Here is a 17293-nt window from a genome sequence, read left to right on the forward strand (position 1 = left end):
AGAATATAAACTCCATGAGGACAGGGCTTCTTCACTGTTTACTCATTGTTGTATATCCAGTGTCTAGAATAGTGCCTGGCACGTAGTAGACATTCAACAAATACTTATTTTTGAATCCTGCTTCACCATTTTATTGATCTATGACCCTGAGCAGCACTCTTAACTTCCTAAAGCCTCAGTTTCCTCATGAGTCAAATGGAGACGCTAACATCCCTGCCCCCACCAGCATTAACTGAGAAAGAGACCCACGCGCGCTGAGCAGGAGCCCTCAGTCACATGTGTGTTCCCTTCTCACCCACCAGCTGGCGGTGATGATGCGTTACATGCTGACCTGATTTGCACCTGATTCGAGGGGCACATTTGCTCTAATGGGCATGGGCTTTATACTACATGTGGGGCAGCCTGGGGAAATCGTCCAAGCCTAGTCCTAGGCGGGTCAGGCAAGAAGGCAGTGTAGCCAGATAGACACCAGGTGAAATGGGAGATTCCTCTCCTGCCACTCACCCCGTCTCCCCACCCTCACAGCCACACCCAACTCTTCCACTGCGCTGAACCCATCAGGCTCCATCTGCCCTCTGAGCTTTTGCAGATGCTGTTTCCCTTGCCTACCTTCCCTTCTTGCCAACCCATTGCCGTGACCCCCATTCAAGCCCTCTGAGTGGCCACATCAGCCTCCTCTTGGTCTGCCTGCAGCCACCCCGGCCCCCGCAAATAGATCTTCCCGCAAATATGCTTATCTCACTTTCCAGCTTCAATCTGACTGTTCTCGGGACAGAGTCCAAGTCCTCTGACCTACCATTTTGTGGTCTGGACCCAGCCCAGCATCTAGTCATCTCGCCTCTCCTGATCCCAGCTTCAAATCTTACACCAAACAATCCTAGCCATTTCCCACTCCTGAACCTTTGCCCACACAGTCTCCTCTGCCTAGAAATCCATCCCCTGCAAGGAGGGCATGGATTGCTTTTGCCTGCCCAGGATCCATTTTCTTTTCCACTGGTGAGGGAATCCCCACCCAGGGCTCGAATCTGGGATCTTCCTGTAGGGCTGGTTCACTTCTGTGATCAAGGGTGAGCTGGAGACTCAGCCCGGCAGCTTGCTTTTTCCTTTTTTAATTGGGATGCTGTGGGTGCAGCCTGCATTCTCCAGTTGGCTACATGGGCCCCTATGTCTTATTCTAGCCTCCCCCATCTGTCACATCTGCTTGAGTCCTAGAGGCATTTGAGTTTGAGACTCCTGGTACACACCTCCCCTTCTGCCTCTACTAGGCTCTGATTCCCTCCTAGATCCCCAAGGTTTTGCCTTTCAGTTCCCTGCTCTTCCTGGGTCCCCACTTCCCTGTCCTGTCCTGACACCCAGAAGTGCCCCTAGTTCTCTGAATGTTCAGTTAATTCCCCTTCAGATCTGAGGAGCTGGGACTCAGAGATCTAAATTCCCTGGAGCAGGGAAGGCTGCCTAGCTGAGCGTGTCCATGTTTTCCCTGGAAAAAGGACAGGAGGGCCCCAAGATGGAGGTGTGTATTACAGAGCACAGGTACAGCCCAGGTGGCATCTCTGGGCTGTGTCCTGTGAGAATGGCCCCTGCAGTTCAGGACATCACCAAACGCAGTGTCCACTTCTGCCCAGTGTTGTTGTGGGGTTTTTGTTTGTTTTGTTTTTGGCTGCACCAGGGATTGAACCCAGGCCCTCAGCAGTGAAAGCACGGAGTCCAGGGTGCTCCTCCGCGTGTTTGGTGCTTGAAGGGTGAAGGTCTTGGTCGGTCTGGAGCTTTCACATCTGAGGTAGCTCATCTGCCCCTGGCCCATCGCTGGTCTCCAAGGTTGAGAAAGGAGCAAAGGGGTAGAATAGCTCCCTCAGGGCAGACTGGCACCCCCAGACTCCCCCTGAAGAAGGAACCTCTGTGGATGAGACCCATTTTTCTCTCCTCCTGGCAAAGGGCAGAGGAGAGAGTAGGTTCTGGGAGGGGAGAGGCAGCTCCAGACTGGAGCCCTTCCAGGAGGAGTCACCTTGGGGACCACCTTCACCCTTGGGAGCCCTCATGCTCTGGTTTCTCCCAGATCCACCCAGAAGGGTTAGAGAGAGGCGAACCCTAGGCTTGAGGTGACGGTAGGAGGGGCCACACAGGTGGGCAAGACCTCAGGGGTGTGTGTGTGTGTATGCATATTTGGGGGACTGCATTTAGACCCACTGCTTAGACTTCTGAGTCCTGACTCAACATGGAAGGAAGTTTGACGTCTGAACACGGACTCCCACCACCCTCCCTTACTCCCTAACTGACCTTGGCTCTGGCCCCAGCTGCCCTGTACCTCTCCCAACTAATGATATCCCCATGGAACCAAATCCTAAAGGGCCTTCAGCACCCAATGGGGGTCTCATTTGGGGAGGGATGCGTGATGGAGTCTGTTTGGGAGCCCAGGAGTGAGGAATCAGCAGGTTTCTCACCTCCAACCAAAAAGGTGGTAACAGCAGCCACAGGCAAGAGGTGAAATACTGAGTAACCAGTACAACATGGGCATCGACCAAGTGTAATGTTCCAGCTGAGCATCAAAACGGGTATCACATATCCTCAAATATAAGATGCCATTGATTGTAAAACACACATATTATTATTACTCAAAAGGAAAATTGTCAAACCAGTGCTTTCCTATCACTTACAATTTCTATTTTATACTTGTTGAAGGAGTTCTTTTCCACATAGATCGTTATCATGTTGGATCTACAAGCCACAGGCACAGGCCACACGGCTACGTGACAACCAATGCCTGGCTGACAGTGACCATTAGACACCCTTGACTACACCATTTGTTCCCACACACCAAATATGACTTCAGTGTGTGTGGGGAAAAAAGTGCTTCTTAGAACAGATGAATGATGGTAATTTCTTTTCTTTTTAATAACTTTATTTATTTTATTTATTTATTTTTGGCTACTTTGGTTCTTTGTTGCTGTGCGTGGCTTTCTCTAGTTGCGGCGAGCGGGGGCTACTCTTTGTTGCGGTGCGCGGGCTTCTAATTGCAGTGGCTTCTATTGCTGTGGAGCACGGGCTCTAGGCCCGCGGGCTTCAGTAGTTGTGGCACGTGGGCTCAGTAGTTGTGGCTCGCAGGCTCTAGAGCACAGGCTCAGTAGTTGTGGTGCACGGGCTTAGTTGCCCCGTGGCATATGGGACCAGGACTCAAACCTGTGTCCCCTGCGTTGGCAGGTGGATTCTTAACCATTGTGCCACCAGGGAAGCCCAATAATGGTAATTTCTAACATTTACTAAGCATTTACTCTGCATTAATTATCATCCAAAGAAATCCATAAGGTTGGCTAGACCCATTTTACAGATTAGGAAACTGAGGTGAGCAGAGGTGAAGTCAGTCCTTCGAGGTCCCACAGCAGTTATGTGACAGAGTGGGACTTTAGCCCAGGCTAACTTGAGAGTGTTCTGTTGGCCACTGGACTTAAAGAAGTGAAATCGTGAGAGTTGCATGAAACCGTGTTATCCCACGGCCAGTGTAGCCTCCTTGGCTTTAGGAGCGGCGGGCGTAGGGCACTGGAGTGGCCCCTTCGGCAAACAGCTTGAGGGAGAAATCGAGGGCCGGGGCAGCCTGGGTCAGCATCCCCAAAGAGATGACATCGATATGGGGCCCACAGAACTGAGGGAGGCTGTCCAGCGTGATGCCCCCGCTCGCCTCCACGCCCACGTTCGGGAACCGGGCCTTCAGCGCCGCGGCCGTGGGGTGCAGCTCCTGTGGGACACAAGCCAGCGAGAGGTGAAAGCCCCCGCCCCAGCCCCTTCCTCTTCCCAGGAAGCAGACGCCACCTCACCTCAGGCCTGAAGTTGTCCAGCAAGACGAGGTCTGCTCCTGCCTCGGCCGCATCCACAGCCTCCTGCAGGCTGCTGCACTCAACCTCCACCTTCAGGGAGAAGTCGGCCGCCTGCCGGGCCCCCCTCACCGCCTGTCAGGTGGCAAGGGTGAGAGTGAGAACGGGTGGCAGCCAGCCCTGGGCAAATGAGCTGGGACTGGCATTCGAGAGGCTCCAGATGGATAACGAGCTTGGGGTTAATGAGGAAACCAGGCATCGAAATGGCTTCTCGCATATTAGGTGAAACCACGTGAAATTACCACTTCTGTGGGTTAAGAAAATGGCCAAATCCAGCACTATTTGGCATTTGGACCTGAGTTCAATTGACTCAGAACATTAAGACTGGAAAGGGTCTTCAAGAACATTTTCATAGACGGGAAACAGGTCCAGGGAGCTAGAGTGACCTGCCCAACACTGGGTTCCCAATAGTTCGTCCTTTTCCCTTGAATATCATACCGACCAGCAGAAGAACGCTGGTGAAGAAGCAAGTCCAACCGTTCATTTTACAGATGGAACCACTGAGGGGTCAAGGAGTCTTGCATGCCCCAACTCCCAGGCCATTACTATTTGCCAGGGAGTGGTTGGGGGTCCCTGGTAGAGGGAAGGGCAATGCTGGCGGGATGGCTGGAGCAGGGCCAGGGCAGGGGCTCAGCTGGACAGACAGACACCTTTTCCACACCACCAGCTGCCACGATGTGGTTGTCCTTCACCATCACCAGACCTCCCAAGTCGTAGCGGTGGGAGGCGGCCCCGCCCACTAGGAGCCCATACTTCTCCACCAGCCGGAAGCCTGGCGTCGTCTTCCTCGTGCCTGCCACATGCCCGGCCCAGCCGGTCCCCCTGGCGGTCTCCACAGCAGCAGCGGCAGCGCTGGCAACTCCACTGCAGCGGGCCAACATATTAAGGGCCACCCGCTCCCCCAGCAGCAGGTAGTGGGCAGGGCCCCGGACCTCGGCCACCTTGGCCACAGGCACCAGTTTTGATCCCTCAGGGAGGAACCAGGAGACCTGGCAGTTGACTTGGGCAAAGATAGCATCAAAGAAGGGCCTCCCAGCCAGCACCCCGGGGGACTTGGCCCACAGCACCGCCTGTGAGGAGGCTGCCCCCGTGACCAAGGCCATGTGGTTGAGGCCTGGGCAGTCCTCTCGAAGCCAGCTTTCTGCCAAGGCGGCTAGAGTGGCAGGGGGCAGCAGGAGTGCCAGGCCTAGGAGGGAAAAAAAGAGAGCAGTGTTACATTTTGGCTGCCTTTCTGGTAGTCAGGGGTGATTGTCAAAATACCTAACAACAGGCTGAATTGGGCACTAGCCAATCAGGGTGAAGACCTGGGGGTTCCAGGAGAGGGGCTGAGGCACTGGGTGGGCCTTGTGAGCTGAACAAGGTTGTCAGTTGACCAAATAAAAATATAGGACACCTAGTTAAATTTAAATTTCTGACAAATATCAAAGCTTTTTTAGCATAAATATATTCTAGGCTATATTTAGAACATACTTATTCTTAAAATTATCTGTCAGTTATCTGAAATTCAAATTTAACCGAGTGCCCTGTAATTTATCTGGTAAACCTAGTGCTAGACCAACAGCTATTCACCAGTGGAAGAGAAATGCAGCCACCTAAAAGCCACTCTGGGCTTCCCTGATGGCGCAGTGGTTAAGAATCTGCCTGCCAATGCAGGAGACACGGGTTCGAGCCCTGGTCTGGGAAGATCCCCCATGCTGTGGGGCAACTAAGCCCGTGCGCCACAACTACTGAGCCTGAGCTCTAGAGCCCACGAGCCATAAATACTGAGCCCATGCGCCACAACTACTGAACCTGCGCGCCTAGAGCGCATGCTCCACAACAAAAGAAGCCACTGCAATGAGAAGCCTGCGCACTACAACGAAGAGTAGCCCCCGCTCGCCACATCTAGAGAAAGCCCGCGCGCAGCAAGGAAGACCCGACGCAGACAATACATACATACATATATACATAAATAAATAAAATTTATTTTAAAACGAATAAAAAATAAATTTAAAAAGCCACTCTTGACTTTCCGTCTGCCTTGCATAGAAGGATCGGTTATTTACTAGCTGAAGCCCCCAGGAGAATGTAAGCTGTGTGTCTTTCCCATCCCTGCCTTCTCTATAGCACCAAGAATTTTAAAGCTGGAAGTTCAGCTTTTTACAGATGTGGAGACTGAGGACCAGAGAAGAAAGGCAAGTCAGCTGAGGTCGCACAGCATACTGACAGCAGAGTGAGACTGGCCAGGCCTTGTGGCCATGGCCATCTGTTCCTCCACCTTTGCCCCCTAGCTTGAAAACCTCTCCTTCACCTGATGTTTAAAAAAACTGTCACCTCTCTAGAGATGGGGTTGTATAAGGAGGAAAGAGCACGGGGAAATTGGGTTTGAGCCCCTGCTCTGCGAGACAGAGCTTCAGGAGTGTGGGTGAGCCCTTTGCCTGTAAAATAAGTGTTAAGGACAAGGTGGTCTCTGAGGTCCTTCCCGTCGGCGTGCCACGTTGATGGGCCGCTGCCTCTGTTGAAATGAATGGGGTGACCGCAGAGGCCGAGCTCAGGCGCAGTGCAACATCGCCATCTGTCGGCCAAGAGAAGACCTGCAGTCTCGTGGGCGGTGCCATAGGTGGGCTTCGCTGCCCGGGGGAGGGGTAGACAATTCGATAGCATGTGAAGAGGTATTATTTAGTTTAGTTTTGTTTCCCCCACTTCTGCTCCAAGCTGAAGTTAAGGCCAGACATTCTGGCTTGCTCTACTCACAGAAGGAGCGCCCTTCTTGTCCAGCCCTTCTTCCCCAACGACAAGAGCCTGTCCCCCACCAGCAGCCACAGACCTCAGTTATCGCACCTGACCCTCCTCCCCAAAGTTCCCGCCCACAGCTGCCCCACGTGGCTTTCATTCTCACTCAGAGCCAGCTGTGGGCCAGATGCTAAGAACAAAGTCGGTGATAGGGAAAAAAATATAGTCCCTGCCTCCACCGTTCGCGGTCCCGCCAGGCAAAAGGCCAGTGAACGAACAGCAGAGATGGATGCAAAGGCCCCCACTCCATTCAGACCAGGTGCCGTGATGTTTGCTTTTTTTTAAAATTTTTATTGGAGTATATTTGATTCACATGTTGTGTGAGTTTCAGGTGTACAGCAAAGTGAATCAGTTATACATATACATATATCCACTCTTTTTTTTTTTTTTTTTAGATTCACTGTTTGCTTTTAAAGTTAATTTGAATCCTTGGACTGGTGAGTATTAGATAAACAAACTGTGATGCATGTATACAATGGAATTCTACTCGGCAATAAAAAAAAAAGGAACCAACTACTGATACACCCAATAGGCACACATCTCAAATGTATTATTCCATGAAGCCAGATTCAAAAGGTGACATGCTATTTGTGTCCATCTATATGACTATATTCTGGAAAAGGAAAAAAAAAAAAGATAGCAACAGAGAACAGGCCAGTGGCTGCCTGGGGAGGGGGGAGCGGAGGGGCTGGCCGCAAAGGGGGCAGCACCAAGTTTTGGGATGTGATTGAACTAGTCTAGATCTTGTCTGTGATGGTGGCTATAACACTGATGCCTTTGTCAAGACTCATAGAGCTTTACACAGAAAAGGGTGACTTTTACTGTCTGTGGTTATACCTATTAAACCTGACTTTAAAATCAAACCATAAAAAAAGGAAATTTAAGCGCATCACTCTCCTGCTTAAAGCCTCACTTTCATTGTATTAGCGCCAGCTCTCTTGACTTCTTTCCATTTTTCGTTGATTCTTTGGACAAATCCTTGTTGAGCACCTGCTCTGTGCCAGGTCTTCATTGCTAGGTGACAGAGAGAGCAGCTCTTTCTCTTAGCTTTCAGGCCTTCGCTTATGCTGTTCCAAGGCTGAGCCTTCTCCTAGAAGTCCCTTTCCTCACCCTCACCCCAAACTGCCCCTTCACCTCTCACTCAACTTCAGACCTTCTCTTAGATATCACTTCCTCAGCCGGGTGCTCTCACAGACCTCCTAAATCAGGTCACATGCTCACCCAGCTCCTTGTTCATCCCCCAATGTCATCCTCCGCTGGTGTTTTCTGTCTGGGGCCAAAATGTCCACTGAGTTGTCTGCTGTATCCCAAGTGCCTAGCACGCTGACCCAGACAAAGACAAATGTGCTGCTTGTATAGGTCAACGGTCAAATATTGGCAATTTCATATTGTTTAGTTTAATACTAAGTGTTTGATGATAGTTCTCTGAGCAGAGAGGACGCACTGTGGAATCACAGCCCAGACTCCGGGGCCACTCGGCCTGGGTTTCAATACTGCCTCTGTCACTTTTAGCTAAGTGATCTCGGGCAAGAGACTCAACCTATCGGGGGCCTTCGTTGTCCCAACTGTAACGGGGATAACACCTCATAGGCTTCTTATGAAAATTAAGGGAGTTAATATTTGCAAAGCCTTCAGGAACATTGTAGGTGTGTTTGCTGGTGAGATGACTGAAGTATTTACCAAGAGTCGTGGGAGCAAAGAGGAAGAAATGACTAAATGTCCCTGGGGAAGGGGGAAGTTTTAGTGGCCTTGAAGGATGAGTAATGTTTGCCAGGCAGGGGTGGGGGGCGTGGGGAGGAGGGAGGGCAAGACATTTCGGACTGAAACAGCACGTGTTCAAGGTTCAAAAGCAAGAAAATAAAGCGAGGAGGTAACGGGGTGCTGAGTAGGATTCATGGGAGAAATGTCTCGGGCCTGAGGCCAGAGTGAAAAAGGGACTAAACCAATTACCTGAGGAATGTGGACAGAGCCCGGGAGCCATCACAGAATTTTAAATGAGGGAATGATATGATTATGATTTTGTTCTAGAAAGGTCACTTCAGCCACCAAATGGAGATGGGCTGGGAGACAAAAGGAGGCTGGGGCGGTTGGTCAGACAGAAACTGATGAAGGCTCGAATTGGGGCAGTAACCAAAGGAAGAGCAAGCCGGGGCAAATGGGAGAGTTTTTTCTAAGGTAGAATCTACTGGAATTGGCAGCTAATACGACGTAGAAGCCTGGGGTTTCCATCCTGGGTAGCTGAAAACTGACATAAGGAATTGTTCAGGGTAGGCTGGGGAGGAGGAGGGGTTCGGCAGCAATTAGCAACCCACACAGGCTGCGCCCCTGCGATGGCCAGTCGACGGCACCTCAGCTCCCTGACGCTCTCTCGTTTGGAACTCACCACAGAGGCTCATTCCCATTTTACAGGTACACAAACTGGATCTCCGGGGGGGTCAGAGCGTAGGACAGAGCGGCAGAGCTGGGGAAAAAGAATGACTTTGGGGGAATTTCCCAGAGGTCCAGTGGTTAGGACTCCACACTTCCACTGCCAGAGGCGCGGGTTTGATCCCTGGTCGGGGAACTAAGATCCTGCAAGCCACGCAGTGTGGCCAATAAATAAATAAATAAACAGAATGCCTTTGGTCTTGCAGATGTTAAGGTCGAGATGCCATCAGGAAACGTGGATGGCTGTGCACAGAGGACAGGTAGAAGAATGTCCTGGAGTTCAGAGGAGATTTGGGGGTGAGGAATGGAGAAATTGGAGCCACCAGCGTGTGCAGATGGTCACTGAGTGGGTAAGATCACCAGGGCAGGGTGAAAGAGGAGGGCTGTGGGAAACGCCAGGATTTGAATGTCACACAGAGGCGTGGCTGTCAAATCAGAAGTCCCACCAGGAGGGAGTGGATGTCTGGAAGGAGAAGAGGGTTGCAAGTAGGGTGTGAGCCGAAGCAAAGCAGAAGAAAGGCTGAGAGAAAAAAAAGAAGAAGAAGAAGAAAGAAGGCTGCAAGTGAGCATTGCACTTAGCCCCTGGGAGGGCTTTGCCAGGGCAGTCTTAATGCCTTGTGGTAGGGGCAGAAGCCACATTGTCATGGTCAAGGAACAGACAGGAGGTGAGGAAGTGGGGGAGGGGTATGGACAGCTCCTCTCCGCAGAAGTCGAGAAAGCAGGGGTCCCCCGCCTGGGCTGCACGTTGGAATCACCTGCGGAGCGTTTTGAACTCTGCTGCTTGGGTGCATTCCGGATCAACTGAATCAGAATCTTTCCGGGGTGGTTCCCATGCATCCAGGTTTTGGAAATGCTCCACCTGGGATTCAGATGCACAGAAAGGTTAACAAGCAATGCTCACACAAGACCGTATGTTGTATCCCTCCGTTTATAAGAAACATCCAGAAAAGGCAAATTAAGAGAGACAGACATCAGAATAGTGGTGGTCTGGGGCTGGAAATTAAATGACGTGGGATCTTACTGGGGTGATGGAAATGGTCTATGATGATGGTGGCATAAACTCAGTAAATTTACTAAAAAGCTTTGAATTGTCCACTTGAACAAACGAACAAGAACCAATCCTCTGCCAAAAGGCAGGAAACTATTTTGCAACCCTAGTAACCCAGTGAATCCAGGTATTGGATCAAAAGCCAACATCAGAAGAAAGACAACCAGATACTAGGCGCTCCTGATGGAACATCTCCCGACCTATGCAATACTCTTGCCAAAACAGCTGAACCGGAGTCAGATCAGACTTCTAGACGCAACCACCAATTACAAGAAAACCAGAAGACAGAGGAACATGTTAAACTATACCACGAGGATACAACCATAGGAAACTCTCCAGAAGATAACCTAATTTCTTCAACACATACATTGCAAGGAAAACAAAAGATTAAAAGAGTCGAAAATGCATACTAACCAGCGGCAGAGCTGGGGAAAAACTAATGTATGGATCTTATTTGGATACTACTTCAAACAAACAAATTGAAACCAAATTAGAACTTTTATGAAACAACTGAAAATCTGAATGCCGACTGGGTATTTGGTAACATTAAGGAAATTTTTTTTGAAGTGGGTTATGGTTGGGATAAAAAGAAAAGTCCTGGGCCTTTCCTGGTGGCGCGGTGGTTAAGAATCCGCTTGCCGATGCAGGGGACATGGATTCGAGCCCTGGCCCGGGAAGATTCCACATGCCGTGGAGCAACTAAGCCTGTGTGCCACAACTACTGAGCCTGTGCTCTAGAGCCCACGAGCCACAACTACGGAGCCCACGTGCCACAACTACTGGAGCCCGAGCGCCTAACACCCGTGCTACACAACAAAGAGAAGCCACCACAATGAGAAGCCCGCGTACTGCAACGACCTGTAGCCCCCGCTCGCGGCAACTAGAGAAAGCCCGCGCGCAACAACGAAGACCCAACTCAGCCAAAAATGAAATAAATAAAAATTAAATTAAAATTTTTTAAAAAGACCCAATGCAGCCAATAATTAATTAATTTTTTAAAGTCCTTATCTTTTAAAAATAATAAAAAATATTAAAATACTGAGATGTTTATGTATGAAGAGACTTGACAGCTGGTTTTACTTTAAGGTAATCTTGGAAGGTAGAAATTAGAAAGGGTGTGGGGACATCCCTGACAGTCCAGTGGTTAAGAATCCATGCTTCCACTTCAGGGGGCACAGGTTCGATCCCTGGTTGAGGAACTAAGATCCCGCATGCCATGTGGCGCAGCCAAAAAGAAAAGAAAAGAAAAGAAAAAGGTATGGATGGGACTGACTTGGCCAAAACTTGGTGGTTGTTGAAGCTGGATGATGGGTACGTGAGGATTCATCATACTTTTCTGTCTATTTTTGTGTATGTTTGAAATCTCTATAATAAAAAAGTAAAATAAATAGGTAAATAAGAAAAGGAGAGAGAGGGCCCTCACTTAAGATAGGGTGAAGGAAAGTTTTTTGTTTTGTTTTTTTCAGCCACACCACATGCCATGCGGGATCTTAGTTCCTTGAAAAGGGATCGAACCCACGCCCCTTGCATTGGAAACATGGAGTCTTAACCACTGGACCACCAGGGAAGTCCCAAAGAAGGTTTTTTTAGGCTGAATAGAGCAGTGATTCTCCACCTTGACTACACAATGGAATTATCTGGAGAGCCTTGCCAAATGCAATGTCTGGGTCCCACCCACAGAGATTCTGATATAACTGGTCTGGAATGTGGTAATTTAATTCTAATTTGTCGCAGAGTTGAGAGCTTCTGAACCGCAGGAAGAGAACAATAGCTACCATACACTGGTGCCTACCAGATGCCGGGCACTTGCTATATATACAATGTCACAAATCCTACCTGTCCTTCTTCATGGTAAAGGCCATTTGTAGGCAGAGAACCTAGGCTCAGAAATGCAAAGGGAAATTACCTAAAGAGCAGAGCTAGAAAATGGGAATTCCCTGGCCGTCCAGTGGTCAGGACTCTGTGCTTTCCCTGCAGGAGGCACGGGTTCGATCCCTGGTTGGGGAACTGAGATCCCACAGGCCATGCAGCGAGGCAAACAAACAAACAAACAAACCATTCAAAACATTAAAGAAAAAGAGAAAAGAAAATGATTGACGTGGACCCTGGTCTTCCCTGTCCACACACAGAAGGTGGTTTTAGAACCACACAGCCTTCACCCACAGGTTACTCTCTTGCCCACTTAGGCAAGATCAGCTGTTCTGATCGCCTACTGTAAATGCAGAATGTTCGTGAAAAATAAATACATCTGGTTTTCTTTAGGCCCCATCTCTCTCGTGCATTTCCAACAAAAGGGATTCCTGTGGGTAGCTTTGAAAATAAGGGCTCTCCTAATTAGCCACTGTCGCGAAAGGAACTGCAGAGAGGAGTGGGGCTGTTTTTGCAGCTGCCTGAGAAGTGACTGCACAGAGGAAACAGCTGTAACGCCCTGTCCCCTTTTTATTCTTGCCGTTGTTACATGTAAATATTCTCTCAAGATGACTGGACTTCAGAGATTACAGTGTTACCCTGTGGGGTATAACCTTGATCTCTCAAGGCAATCTTTTCTTAATGGGTTATTCCAGAATTTTATTAAAATTGGTGCCTCTGTTCTTGAGGGGATCCAAAGCATCTGGGGAAATTTCCTGCATTTGTCTCTTTACAAATAATGTAAAATGATATAGATATAGATAAACTGACTCTGGCAGAATATTTGAAGATTTTTTCCCCCACTGGCACTTGTGCCATTCTTGTCTGGATTGTTGACTGACTTTTACTGTGTTTCTATATTGCCCTACCTGGCCAGTGGCTCTGTACCGGGAGAGACTGGGCCAGAATCAGAACTTCCATCCCTGCATCTTTCCTTCAGTCATTTAATAAACACTCATTCATGCCTTTGATGGACGGGCAAAAAGTCAGGGTCTGCAAATGGACTAAAACAAATTATCACAAGTTTTTGTTCTTAATTTGATGTGTAACCATGTGGCCTGTGCTTGCAGCAACAGTGATGTTATACGAGGCTGACAAAGTGTTCCAGCTAAAACCAAGTAATGATTGTTTTCCCCAATTTACAGGAAAAAAAATTAAATAGATAGACATCAGTTTTAAAGGTTTTGCCTTTATAAGTTTTTCTTAAAACTCTGGTGCTGGGCTTCCCTGGTGGCGCAGTGGTTGAGAGTCCGCCTGCCGATGCCAGAGACACGGGTTCGTGCCCCGGTCCGGGAAGATCCCACATGCCACGGAGCGGCTAGGCCCGTGAGCCATGGCCGCTGAGCCTGCGCGTCCGGAGCCTGTGCTCTGCAACGGCAGAGGCCACAACAGTGAGAGGCCCGCGTACCGCAAAAAAAAAAAACAAACAAAAAAAACAACTCTTGTGCCTGCTACCACTTGTCTATAATAGAATCTGGAGTGACATCGTGTGTAATAATAATAACAGCTAACACTTTTATGGTCCTTCCCAAGCACTGTTCCCAGCATATTCTATATATTAACACATTTAATCCTCACAACAACCCTCATAAGGTAGGTACCATTATTATCTCCATTTTACAGATAAGGAAACTGAGGCACTGAAGAAGCAAGTAATTTGCCCAAAGTTCACACAGCTGGGAAGTGTGGAGGCAGGATCATAAGTCTAGGCGGGCTGGCCCCAGAGTCCCCTCATGTACCCAACCTCACCACACTGAGCACAAAATTATACTTTATATTATTATATATTTATTATGTCACTATTCACAGAGCTCTGCAAGCCACACCCAAGAATCCAGGGCTCTGTCCTTGGTGTAGTAAGAAGAGCTTGGGTTGGGGGTTCAGAAACGCCTGGTTTGAATCCCAGCTCCATCACCTACATGCTGGGTGACCCTAGGCAATTTCCTAACCTCTCTGAGAGTCAGTTTCATGAGGAAGTCACAGGGCTACAACGAGGAGGGAATGGGCGATTCACGTCAAGTGCCTGAGCCGATGCCCAGCCAGATGCCTTTGAACCCAGGTGTCTGACTCCCGGCAATTTTGTTCTCCCATCTATTTATTTGTTGATCCATTTGGCAAACACCAGAGGGAGACAGAGGCTGGTTAGCACCCCAGCTTCCAGATAAATGTTCTTTCCTTTTCCCCTTCTCTCCCTAGAGAGGAGAAATGACCTCCAAATAGAGCCAGATGCGATTGCCCGTCACACAAGTGGTAAAATGACCTATAGGGTTTCAGAGCAAGGAGAGATGACCTGTCGTTAAGATACAAGAGCAGTAAGAGAAGACTCAGGAAGGTTGGCTCTGAGAATAGGCTGGCATTGGACAGGTGAGAGGAAGGCCCCGCCAAGCAGAGAGAATGGGAGAGAGCAAAGGCCCAGCAGGGGGAGGCCTGGGGTATATGTCGGTGAAGTTGCACGTGGAAGGTAGCGAGAGAGAGGGCTGAGTGGTAGGCCGGGGCCAGACTGAGCAGGCCCTGAACGATAGGAAACAGTGAGGTTCTCATTCAATAAGCAGTGGAAAATCCGTAAGATTTTTGATCAGCAGTCACTTGATCAAAAATGCACTTGTGAGTTTAAATGTTTAAGTTGTGCCTAGCATTTTTGAAAGATGTAAGTTGCAAGGCTGTTGCAACAGCCTGGACCAGGAAGCAGTGAGTCCCGGTAAAATGTAAGGGCAGGGCATCTGTAAGGGGACCGCTCCCTGCACACCATGCTTCCAGACCTGGCCCCGCCCCCTCACACCTCGCCCCCGGCCTGCCATCTGCTTCTGCCCCAACTCTGTCCTCGCCCCTCATTTGCCCCATGTCCCCAGCCTTTGCCTCACCCCCTGACTCGACTACTCCCTCCTGGTTTAATTCCCGCAGGTCAGTGATCCCAGAGCCGACACTTCTGGCCTGGCCCAGAGTTAAACATCAGTGTCATCACGTGCGTGAAGGCTGCCAGGCAGAGGAAGGCTCCGTCAGAGGGAGGTGGGAACAGAAAGACGTGGGGGTAAATCCACAGGATGCAGCAACTGTCTGGATATTGGGGTTCAAGGGAGAGTGACCCTGAGGTTTCCAGTCCGAGTAGGAGGCTGGTGAGGCACGAATAGAAACGGAACTGGTGTAGGGGAGGACTTTGATTTTGACACGCCAGGGACATGTCCCCAAAATGGAACTGGAACCTGGGGCAGGCTCAGGACTGCAGAGGCAGACTGGAGTGATGGATGTGGCTCCAGCATAACCGCTGAGTGATTTCTGTGCCAGGTGCTCGGCGTGTATGATCTCATTTCGTCCTCCCCACAACCCAAGGGAAGACACTGCTTTCACTTGATCAATGAGGAAACCGAGGCACAGCGAGGCTAAGCATCTTGTCTGAGGTCACACAACTAGCAGGTGGCAGGGATGGGACTTGAACCCAGGCTCCGACTCTGAGATCATTTCTAAACCAAGAAGTAGTCTGGACCCCCAAAAGCTGGTTCCACGGCCAAGCCAGAGGGGCTGGGTATGGGGCCAGCAGAAGCCCTAGACCAGGGGAGGAAGGTCAGAGCTGGGGAAGGAGAAGCCCAGGGAGGGGAATGTGAAACTGCAGGGAGCCCTCCATGCTCATGTCGTTTCCCGCTCGCCCATATCCCCAACCTGGTGAGCAGGGAACTATTATTGTCATTTTGCAGATATTGCAATACAAGGAAGTGAGGCTCTGAGACATCAAGTGACTTGCTCAAGAACACACTGTCTGTTCCTGGTGGAGCTGGGATTCAAACAGGAGCCTTTTGACTCCAGAGCCTGGCGTGTATCATCCTGCATCCAGCCTCCTTCACAATGTCACTCCCCACATGCACAGGAATCACAGGGATCACAGGACTCAGGCTCCCTTCCCCCACCCCGAAGCGGATGGGACAGGACTTTGCCTCACTCCTCCAGAGCTGCTAGTGAGGGGCAAAGTCCAGAGCTGCTCCAGGTCCAGCCTCCCACTGCCCGGCCCCTTCAGTCCCCAGGAGACGTGGCCTACTCCAGGCCACCCCTGAATTTCCTGGGGCTCAAGCCCCTTTCTTCCCCAGAGCTCACTTGGGAACCTATTGTAGAAGGATAAAGAAGAGTGAGAAGAGGTCTTTGCAGGGCAGAAAGGAGTGCTTGGGTTCAGAGAGGTTGGAGGGAGATGGGGGAGGGGTAAGAGAGTAGTTAGAGACCAGCGAAGACTTGGGGAAGGTGGGGGATGGGGACGGAGATAAGATGGGATGGGTGATGGACAGGAGAGGGGCAGGTGGTGATGCAGGGATACAGGGGAGAGAGATCTGGGAGGCTTCTTTACCTTCAGGGTCCATGACAGCCTGGAGCTGGCCGACTGGTGTGCCCACAGCTCCGTCTAGTGTTTGGAGAGGCCGGAGACTGGGGGAGGGGGTGGGGCGGGAGGGGGAGAGGGAGGGGCCGGTCTGACCATCCCTGACCGGCCCTGCCCTGGTTCTCTGGGGCTCCCTCTGGCCTCCAGGACACTCAGTCATATAACTCAGAAGTCCTCTCCTCTCTGAGCCTCGGCCCTGTTCTCTCCACTCACCCAGCCTCCTTAACCCTGCCCCAGGGTGTGCTCCCTCTGATGGCTGGAGAGATTTTTTGATGGTGCACTGGGGAAATCCTACTTCCCTTCTTTTTGATCTCAAATACTTCTTTACCTTTTTCTGCGCCTCCATTTCCTTAGCTGTAAAATGGGATAATACCAACCTCATGGCTTCAACTGAGAATCAAGCGAAAAAACTCTGCGGGTGACACAGAGTAGAAACTCAACAAAAAGCCACATTCCTTTTCTTCCTTCTTCCCAAGGTACTTTAAGGGCCCTGAGCAGATCAGAGCCGGGCTTCTGAACAAGAAAACCAGGAAACTGCCAATTATTGTACTGTGACTTCAGGCAAGTTCCTGTCCCAGAAGTGCTGGGGACTCCAGTTCTTCATCAGAACCACTTGCTAAAGTCTCTGGGACCACTGATGGCCAGACACTGGCCTCTTCCCAGCCTTCTCCCATTTCTGCCTCTGCAGCATGTGACCCTGCCAGGACTTGGACTTGGGTGAGGCAAGCAAGGGTCCTGGGGCACAAAACTGAAGAAGGCCTCACTCTCAAGCTCCATTTTACACCTTACTGCCTTGCTTGCCTCACTCTAGTCCAGGTCAGCTCCTGACAGCCCTTCTCCAAACTATTTCTCCCTTTTTCCCCCCCAGACGTCATTTTCTCCTGGTTTCTCTCTTAAAGGCTCTTTTCTGTTTCCTGC

At 50.2% G+C, this 17293-nt stretch overlaps 1 protein-coding gene and 1 long non-coding RNA gene across 3 annotated transcripts in view; one reads left to right on the forward strand and one right to left on the reverse strand.

Moving 5' to 3' along the window:
• Positions 1 to 17293, forward strand: part of LOC132438835 (uncharacterized) — an 85713-nt gene that overhangs the window by 44399 nt on the left and 24021 nt on the right. The window contains exon 3 of the long non-coding RNA XR_009522234.1: positions 9269 to 9412. This is a non-coding gene — a long non-coding RNA (uncharacterized lncRNA). The remainder of the gene's footprint in view (positions 1 to 9268; positions 9413 to 17293) is intronic.
• Positions 3024 to 16410, reverse strand: QPRT (quinolinate phosphoribosyltransferase). Of its 2 annotated transcripts, XM_060033113.1 has the most exons (5): positions 16346 to 16409; positions 9818 to 9921; positions 4514 to 5049; positions 3807 to 3938; positions 3024 to 3727 (listed from the first exon to the last, which is right to left on the reverse strand). In XM_060033113.1, exons 2-5 carry the CDS (start codon positions 9897 to 9899, stop codon positions 3509 to 3511), a joined length of 969 nt encoding a protein of 322 aa, XP_059889096.1. In that variant the 5' UTR covers positions 9900 to 9921; positions 16346 to 16409; the 3' UTR covers positions 3024 to 3508. The 2 variants fall into 2 exon arrangements, with proteins under 2 accessions (XP_059889096.1, XP_059889097.1); XM_060033114.1 differs by lacking the exon at positions 9818 to 9921 and having other exon boundaries at positions 16346 to 16410.

This window comes from Delphinus delphis, chromosome 15 (genome assembly GCF_949987515.2).
Source record: "Delphinus delphis chromosome 15, mDelDel1.2, whole genome shotgun sequence".
NCBI lineage: Eukaryota > Metazoa > Chordata > Mammalia > Artiodactyla > Delphinidae > Delphinus > Delphinus delphis.

Excerpts from the sequence above, each read along its gene's own strand:
- QPRT (XM_060033113.1), bottom strand. The coding sequence starts at position 9,899 with ATGCATGGGAACCACCCCGGAAAGATTCTGATTCAGTTGATCCGGAAT. Across the intron at positions 5,050-9,817 it reads GAGTTCAAAACGCTCCGCAG|GCCTGGCACTCCTGCTGCCC; the intron begins GTGATTCCAACG and ends TTTCCCTCCTAG. Across the intron at positions 3,728-3,806 it reads TGGACAACTTCAGGCCTGAG|GAGCTGCACCCCACGGCCGC; the intron begins GTGAGGTGGCGT and ends TGTGTCCCACAG.